We start from the raw sequence: 10005 nt of genomic DNA, 5'->3' as shown, positions 1-10005 counted from the left end.
AGTCTAAGTCAAAGTTAACATATGCCAGCTCTGTGTCTGGCTTTTCCCTTATATTTAAAGCTGGACTCCTGTGAATGGAACTACTCTGAAGATCTGCATAACCTATAATCCCTGAAAAAAGGCAGTAGAGGAAGAACTTTTTATGCTTTCAGTTCTTGAGGGTCTTCATGGAGGAGGGAAAACAAAAAGATGTCATCTATTTTAAGTGGCTATTCCAGAAGTGACTATAAATGGCTGCAAATGTTTTGCTATTCTTTTGGGGAAAGGGTGGAAAACTTAGATATTGAAAGAATTTGTCAACTTTCCATTAAAAAAGTGGAATGAGCCTAATTGATTACATGCTTTTTCTGCATTTGAATTGCTAGAATATTAATACATATTTGCCTTAATTAAAACTGTGCCTGCAGTTCACTTGGTTTATGACAAAAATCTTTCTCTGGTCTGGACTTAGCAGCTGGACTGCCTCTATGTCACCCCTGACTGATCTGGGGTTCCTTACAACAGTAAAATTTGGATAAAGTTGTCCAGGTGGACTATAAAAGACTGAGAAAGTAGACACAGTCAGGATCTTGGCGGCCACTGTGGAACACCAAACAAAATGGTTTGAATCAAAACACCATCCCAAAGTGAAATATTATTTATTACGCTACAGCTCAAGCAAGTTGTTTATACATTTCCAAACCCCTACCTTATTTCTCATTTACATTAATAAAAACTTGGTGTCTTGTTTTCAGAATTTGAGGTGCTGAGAAACATTTTAACATATTAAGATATTAAATACATAATATCATAATTTCTAGTGGGATGTAAATCCCAGGTTTTACCAGCTGCTAACAGCCTCTGGAGAGATACAGGCTGATGAGGTTTGTTATGTCAAACAGCTGTAGATGAAAAATACTAAAAACACTTGAAAATAATCAAATAATACAAATGTAAAACTACAAATCTGAGACAAGCACATAATTTTATGCTATTATTTCCATATGATTTTTATGTGATATTAAATACCATTAAATTTTCATCCTCTTAGCAAAGTCAAATAGGAACATACTAATCTGCAGATTTATATTTCAGACTGCAAAGAAATAAAAGAACCACAGTAGTTAGTTAACATGAACAAACTTGTGAAGCTTCTTTTTTTTTTTAATGTGAAACTGATTAACTGAAAAGAAAGTAATTTATCAAGATCACCCAGCAATTTAAGGTGAACAGTTCACATGAATGACATAACTGTAACCCCTTTTCTTGTGTATGAATTATCTCAGAGCAGGCTATGGAACTTTAAGGTGTACCTGTAATTAAACATATATGCTCAACAATTCTAAATCTGTAGTTTATTTGCAAGAGCTTTATATACAAATTCAATATTCAAAATTCAAGCTGCTTCATTAGGTCAGTAGGCACATAATATGTTTCTATCTTGAAGACTGGTTTTTCATACCAGAAATCTGCTATGAACCATTCAAAATTTGCTTTTTGCAAATACTCTTCAATAATATGCTCAAAATTAATCAAACATTATTGTTAGTACCTCTAGTCAGCAGAATAGTTACAGAAAGCAAACAACACCCAGTTCAAATTACTGTCTATGTACCTTTCCAGTGAAAGGAAACATTGTTGTCAACTGGAATTTAACAGTATAAAAGAACAAACTATATTTACTTACTCAACTTTTGAAAGAAGAATGATATTAACATACCTGCAATATACGTAAATCTCTTAAATAAATATATCGGTAACATATAGCTACTCCTACTTTTTTTTTTTTTCTAACAAAACCCATTCTTCATCCAAATTTTAAATACAAAATAAAAGTATATTTACTTGTGGAGGCTGGATGTATAATATTTATCTGAATTAGTTTGTTCCCTAATTTGGAAGATACATTTTTCAGCTGCTAAGCTATACATTAACATGGGAATCTGCTCACCTAAGCTTTTTATTTTTCAGTGATACAGAAAATACTAACAAAACAATTAAACCATTTCTTCAATGGGAGCTGCACAGCATGCAGATAATAAATATATTTTCTTATATCATCGTCTGAGTTTCTTTCCTTTTACTGGCAGGCTTAGAGAACTGCAAAAGCCATGAAAACTCAATGCTAACTTAAAAGTGCAACCTCTGTTACTTTAATATCTTTGTACTGTGTATCAAGGCATCATTTACATTAGATAATGAAATGGAGATAGGACAGAAAACACACCTCTGAAAGACCTACACAAAAGGATGAACACATAGTTTTTTGCACAAAGCATTAGAAAATACTGTGATATTTTATTATTAAAAATGCTGCTGAAAAGTTTACACATATGTGTCTAGCCATATATATCTTCTATCATTACTTAAGGCAAAAAAATAAAAAAAATTGCAAACCAATAACAGAAGAAACCATTAAACCCTGTGTGCCTCTTAAGGTCAAGAATATAAGCCTGGGAAAGTATTTCTGTTTTTCTTTTACAGTTTGCAAAGTATATTCTGATATAATTATTATAGAATTCTATGAAGACTGTATAAAGCTGTTCCCTCTACAAATCATACATCATTCTAGATGTATCAAATTATTAAATCAATTCGATTGTAATTACTTTTAAAAGCTAAAATCATTCACTTACAGGAACTTTTTTTTTTACCCAAATGTCACAAGCCTGATGCAGTACTGTACATATTGCTAGCAGAAAACAATTTGAAGTACTAAACAAATACTGCAATTCACATTACAAACACACCCAACTGATCATGATGCCAAGCCTCATTACTTTTTTTCCTTTTTTTTTTTAACCTTTTTTTTTTTTTTTTTACCTTTTTTTAAGACATGAACTGGTGCATCTCAGCTGAGGCATTACATAGGTAGTGGAAATGGGCGACTATGGGGTCATCATTAATCAATATTATGTGATGGATCAGTGAAAAAAAAAATCAAACGAAACAGTTTTCCATTTGCTACAGTTGTACTTTGGGGTTGTTGCTTCATCACATTCCAACCTGAGCATCCAGGTAAGGTTTATAGCACGTTTATGATAGATAAAGGATTATATCAGCCACATGTTGCATTTTTATCATGTAATTAACTCTTTATTTCTTCCCTTCAGAATATCTTTTACTGCCTGCTACAACAAGGAGTTGTGCAGATGAATAGACCTCAGTGAATCGGTGATTACCTTGTCTTTGATTTTATTTGTAGGGGTGACTATTCCAAGACATTGTATTAGAAAACAAAAAGCATTGAAAACAAAAAGAGGTACAAGGCATCTTGTGTTAGATACTTATGGGACATATGATATTGATGCAGCTTAGTAGTTCAGTAATAATAGAAAATACATCTGGGATAATCATATTCAAGTGCAGACCAATTCGTTCAAGTATCTTTGGTTACTATCTCTCAATGATGGAGTAACTTTCAAAGACAATATATAAAGCAATCTTCATCTGTGAGAACTTATTTCTAGCTTTTCATATTTGAATCAGTTGTTTGAATCAAACTGCTAAGTTCCTTATTTTGATACCTCTGCTTTCCTGCCTCTGCAAAGGAAGGACAGAAGGGAATAATCAGCTACGAATTTTCCCTTCCTGAGAGTGATGCTTGCTGGGATTTTCATTTTTGTTCAGATGAAGAACAGCTGATGATGTCCCTGCTTCTCTCTCAATGTTCACTGACTATGGGACTGCTGTGTGTGATAAATAGAAGAAAAAGTATTTTCTGACAGGTACACTTTCAAGCACGAAACAGGATACTGGGCAGAGAAGTTCTTTGCACACTGATCACTTCTGAACACTTTAAAAATCAGCCAGCCAACCAACTCACCATTTTCCCACTTTCAAATTGTGGTTTTCTTTCACTTAGCAAAGCTAAGAAGGTGTTTTCTCAGCTGAGATTCTGCTGCAACTGCTGGTGAATATAGAGCTAGCTTTCCTCAGAAAAGGCTGACCAAAACACAGGCTTTCTTTGCTTTTGTCAGGGCACAAAACTCTTCCTAATGTAGCACAATAACCAAGAACTACAAACTGGACTCTGAATATATATTATTGGATGTTTCTTGATTCAGTCCAACAAGCTTAAAATAGTAATTATTTTCTTTTGTGTTTTTTTTTCTCCATTTTCCAATCCATTGCTGTGTTGCAATTTAACAAAGGCTAACACAAAATTATATAGAAAAAAAATTTTCAAAAAAGAACAACAATCTCCTATGAATACTTTAACATGCACTAGTGTAACCTGTAAGAGAAAATACACAGGTCACACAGACAACTGTATCCTCTTCATGACACCATGGCCTCATATAAATGAAACATGTTAGAACAAACTCATGGTTTTTGTTTACCACTAGTAATTAAGAAGAAATTCCCCCTTTGGGCTTGGAGGAAACAGAGGTGATATGACTAATGCATATACACATAGGTCACAACCAAATGCACAATCTTTCTAAAAGCTCTTTTCAAACTGAAAACATCAATAAAAGCTGCTTTTTTTTTGTTTTTGTTTTTGTTTTTAAACTCACAGCTATGTACAATTTTACAAAGTTTCTTTAAATATAGTTCATGCTGGCAAGTCATCTCTTTGCACAGAACTATACGTATTTTACTGCATAGTCAGTCCTCCTCTTTTTTTTTTTCGTTTTTGTTTTTAATAATAAAATTCTATTTCCCCAATCTGGATTACAGGTTCATATGCTGGGTAAAAGCCCATGGTGATGTCTTTGTTTTAGCAAGGGCCATTCATGGTATGGCACATAAAGAATTTATTTTATTATTTTATTAAAAAAACAAAACAGAACAAAAATCAAAACACCTGTACAGTCACTGGATCTGCATTCCAGAAGACTTTGCTTTGCTTGTTACACTCAGAACACCATTTTAAGTGACTTCTTCTGGCCTCAACTTTCAATCAAATTGGCTGAGATCTTAAAGCAGTATCATAATAGCAATGTACACTTTTCACATTTCACAGGGTTTGTAGTTGATCTTTAACATCAGTGAGTTTCTGTGGGAAGGATCAGTAAGAAAATAATGACTGTCCTTCTCTTTAACTTGTTTTTACTTTAGATTTTGACAAGGTGTTCAAAGGTATTATAACTTTTTCCTCTTCTTTGTTTGTTTGTTTGCTTTTTCTTTCTTCCAAGTGGCTTGTAAGGGTAGAGGGGGAAGGGCTGAGCTATACTCTAGTGGTTGAATGTCCATGGGGCAAATTTGTACTGTTTTGTCCTCCACTAAAGGTGTTGAAAGTATGCAAAGGCTGCATTCCTGTTAATGTGTTTGGAATCATGGTTATGGTGTTGGGTGTCATTAACGGGATGTCATCTGGGGACCTTCTCAAAGTAAGCGTGTAGTCAGGTGGACAGGTTAGTCTCAGTGTGTCATGGGCCTGCAGCGATTCACATTCGTGGTCATGTTCTAGCTGTTTCATCTGCAACGACATAATCTCTTCATTTTGTATGTGTGCTATATCATTGGTTGTGTTCCTCTGGGGGCTAGGGCGCCTGTGAGTCTCATGACGCCGCTTGTCCTTCTTGTAATATAATGCAGCAAAAGCTAAAATATTGAGGAACAGCAAGGATGCCCCCACAGCAATGGTGACACTCAGCTCTGTGGAGTAATCTCGCTTGTTTTCTATGAGAACTGTCGTATCCTCTGGAGCTGTTTTATGGGTGTCTTTTGAATGCTTGGGATTGTTGGCAGGTGTCATTGCTGGGCGTTTGGTGGCTGGCCACAATTTACCAGGAGAACGTCGTGTCACATAAGGAAATGATGTCATGTCAGGAGGGGGGACTTTAGTTGTTGTGGAAACATACTGAAATATTTCATTCAGGTTGTGAAGGTGTGGTACGAGCTCCAACCAGAATGCAACTTTTGTTGCTCGGTAGTGATCACGAACTCGGGGTTTCAGGCCAATATGCAGGTAAAGCTGATCTTTAGGATTGTATTTGGACCAGGCCACTTCTTCAAAGCGGTTGGGTTTTGTGTGGATGAACTTTGTGTCCTGTGGAACAGGCTGGTTTGGATCTCTACAGAAATAAAAACAGGCAATATTATACTCTTTAAAAAAACTAAACCAAAAGCAAAACCCCCAAAACCCTCCATCTTTCAGTTATTGTTTTATCTGGTAATTAACGCAACCTAAAACTGGAATCTAAAACCCTCACTAATTTAAAAAGACAAGTTAATAAATAAACAAAAGAAAAAATACCTACTGTACAGTGCATATCAGACACTATAATACTTTTTTACACTAAAAAGGAGAAAGGGTTGTGTGTCAGCTCGCGAAAGCTTATCTGAAGTTCTATGTTTCAGTATCAATCTCTGAAGCTGTCTTAGAGAGGTATTACCTTTATCCATAGCAAAGGTGTGGGTTCAGCTCTTCTCAAGGTTTGATATTAATTTTTCTCACTTAAGGTACCACTATTTCCACTGCTGTAAGTAGTAAATACAGGCATCTAATCCCTATGGCAATGTTGGAAGTCCATGTGATTGTAAGAATTTACACTAGCTGTGTATATTACTTAAAAACCTTCCAAACATGAAGTAGCAGGGCTAATACATAACTGGGAACTATTTATCTTTCTGTTCCTTTACTGAATTATTAGTCCCCATTTTTGTTCAAATACCTACTTTAGGGAAAAACCTTTGAAGAATTTGCATGTCACAAATCTTTCCATTATTTGCATTAGTAGATTACTATTTGAAAGTTCTGTGCACTCATTGATTCTGAAAGACTATGTTTAATGGGTGTAGGACAGTGAGCCTTAATTCTGTCCCAGTTTGTAGAGATGAGAAATATATTAGCTGAGATCAATAGTTTAATAGTAGTTAAGTAGCAGTAGAGATAAGAGTACTACATGACTCAGATATTATTTCAAAACTGGTAACTCAAATATTTAATTGAAATTATGCTTTTTCCATCTTTTCTTTTGCTTTTCTTCTAATAGGTTCAGAATAAAGACAAACCAATGGCACAAAAACATTTAAATGTGGTTACTGTCTATATATCCTTATAATTCTTATAAACTTTATGTAAATATTACTTCCTTTTGGCATGCAAAAAATACAGAAATTTAAGGTTACTAATACTAATTTTAACATTCTGTTGTGCACATCTTTGAATCTCCTTTTGCAGCAAAGAGTATATTATAGGACTTTGCAATATATTATACCGACTACATGACTCATTTTCTCTGAATTACTTTGAGAACTTTCCATTCTCCTTTCCATTCCCATATGCATTAGTTTATTTTCTGTGAAAATGATTCTAGTCTTTTCCTTTTCTTCCAGTATACTCTTATGTATGTCATGGGAATACCAAGACTCACCACTATAGATTTGAAAGAATTTTTTTTCTCTTTCCCCATTTTCAAAAGCTCATGAACATGATTGCCTACTTTAGCATTCCTTTGCTGTCCATGAAGAGCTATTCCTTGGTTCTTCAACCAGACTGGTAATTTGACTTTAATGATCATATGATTCCTGTATTCATCTGTTTACCTGAAAGAATTTGTCTTACCTTTTTTTGAGTGAAAGAATGAGGATTTTTTCTATACAAATTTGGTACTTTGCTTTACTTATACTTGTGGGTTTAGGTGTTTGCGTTTTTTGGGGGGTGTTTTGCTATTTTTATTTTTTATGTTACTGTATCAAAGCTATTTATCTCTCATTATATGTAATAAGTTAGCCAAATTGTGCTAATTCTGAATGAAAATAAAATTGCACAGTAATTGTTCATTCTAGTCAAAGCTCAAGGAGTAATATCCACTTCTAAGCAGTACAGCAGCAGCTGTATGCTGCTACTTTGAGGGATTCTAACATGCATTCAAGAAGGAAATAAAAGTAGGTCTTTTGTTCTTAAAGAATGGACTGAAAGAATCGGAAAATCCAGAGGAGAAGATACTGGCCCCATTCAAATGTATCTATTACTGTATTACTTTGGCATTTAACACATAAATTCTAAAACAAACTAAAAATCAGCAAGACTATAAAAATACAACGCATTTTTTCTTTACAGAAACTCAAAATTCATCTTATGTTCTCCCCATTTGTTATCCTGGTTCACAGCACAAAAGACTCTGGGAAGGGTCCTACACAAAACATGTAAATTAAACTAGCTCATGCGAACATGATTGTCCACATGTATAAGTTGCACTTGATACACAGTACAGGAGATGAAGAAGCTGAACACTCACTTCAGTGAGCCAGGCTGGACATGCACTTTTTTTTTTCTAATGGCCCCATAAACATGATAGCAGATGCTAATTTTAGCAACTAATCTTTTAAATTAGCATTCCCTTCCCCTACAAACAGCCTACAAAACAAGTAAACATCAACCTCCCTTTCCTTTCCCTCTCTTTCATTCCCTACCTCCATTTCTCCTTTTTAGCTATAACTGTCAGGAAGAGCCAATTATGCTGCCACCTCCTCCAAACACGAGAGAGAAAATACATTACATGAGCGTAGTCTTGTATTTCAAGATTTGTTTACATGCCTGTGTGTGGGCATGAAACTGTCCATTGAACAGAAAAAAAATCAGCCAGCTCCACAGCAAGTAATCTTTTTCTGAGGTTTTTTGTTCTGAGGCTATCATAACTCTACCATTGCCATGAGTTCTATGGTTGATCACTTAATAACTGAATAAATGGTCTGAATATTCTGTCTGAAATTGGAGGATAGGTATAGAAATGATTTTTTCTTCTTACCAGAAGAAAACTAGCAACTGTAATAACTTAAGTCCAGTGCTAAATAAAGGATCTAATGATCCATGGATCAGTTTTACAGAGTAATGATAATTCACTAGAAATATTCAGTGGATATAAATAAGAGGAACTTTTACTTTCCTTGGCCTGCCTCCTACGTATGCTGGACGCAATTCATAAAATCATCATGTTACAACTTATGACAGGTTAAGTCTTTTCTAAGTAGCGGGGCAGTTTATCCTATTATGAAGACCTTTCCAGTATTACAGATAGGCATAAATTATAGATGTACATACAGTCATTTCTCCTATTGAATCAGCTGTTTGACAAAACTTTTGATCTGTTACTTTAATGTCAAATTTGCTTTTTTTAGCCTGTCACATCACCTTAGTGTTTGTGGACATATCTGATGCTCAAGTGTGCAACTGCAGAAAAAAAAAGCTGCTAGGAAACCTCCCTTTAAAAAGCTGTTGCAATCACGCTAATCCAGTAAAGAATCTGATAGGAATTGGATAACTTACTTGTTAGCAAGGGCCCTTTTTTTCCTTCATTCTATTGCCAGAATAAAATTGATGATTATTGCTGCTCATTTTGCTCTTGGATTATTTATTTTTACCACATTTAGAATTCAATTTAAACAGTTGCTCCATCAAAAAATGCCCCATCATGAAATGCTTGAACTTGTCATCCATGTGACAGAAGACCAGGATGAGAAGTCTTTCTTGTATTAAGATATAAAGTAAATGTGCCTGCAAGGGATACTGACTGAAGAGCAAAACACATGCCTGTACACAAGGTGAATTAGTAACTGACCTGAAGGGCAAATGAGGGAACTGAGTATTTCATATCTGGTGATGCTGGCACAGGAAGAATGATGGGGAATCTTAAGAAGTTTACTCTTATCCTGAATTCCATATAACTTGTTATAATACCATTTTAACTACTTCTGCAACAGTGTTAACTATCACACAGGACAATGGAACTATTACATTAAAGCACTTTAAGTGTTTTATTCATTTCGTCGTTTCCTAACTTCATTGGAGAGCAAAATGTCGTAACAGTTGCATACTGAGTCTGCCTCCAAGACACTGAAAGGCCCCTTTGACCATTTATTTTCTTTCAGCAATCCTCTTTTCTCCATATGGGGGGAGAGGGGTGAAGAAAAAGAAGAGAAAAAAAAGAAAAACTCTGTGGCATTTCTTCTTGCTTCTACTGATTTTTCATATTGTCATAATATTTATAATGGTACAGTCATTTCTGCCTGAAGCACTGCTACACAAGCGTATTTTCCCTTACCTCCTTCCCTCACTTATCACCAGTCCCACTG

The 10005-nt window shown here is 34.9% G+C and overlaps 1 protein-coding gene across 2 annotated transcripts in view; it reads right to left on the bottom strand.

The window, feature by feature from the left end:
• Nucleotides 1-5152: 5152 nt before the first annotated feature.
• NLGN4X (neuroligin 4 X-linked) overlaps nt 5153-10005 on the bottom strand; it is a gene marked incomplete at both ends in the record, with an annotated part of 118031 nt that continues 113178 nt past the window's right edge. For both annotated transcript variants that reach the window (XM_080612070.1, XM_080612071.1), the window contains one exon: nt 5153-6002. In XM_080612070.1, coding sequence (XP_080468196.1) covers nt 5153-6002 — 850 coding nt within the window. The remainder of the gene's footprint in view (nt 6003-10005) is intronic.

Source organism: Psittacula echo, assembly GCF_963264785.1.
Source record: "Psittacula echo genome assembly, chromosome: 3".
Taxonomy (NCBI): domain Eukaryota; kingdom Metazoa; phylum Chordata; class Aves; order Psittaciformes; family Psittacidae; genus Psittacula; species Psittacula echo.
The sequence above is the reverse complement of the archived record's forward strand: the minus strand, read 5'-3'. Positions and strand labels throughout refer to the sequence as shown.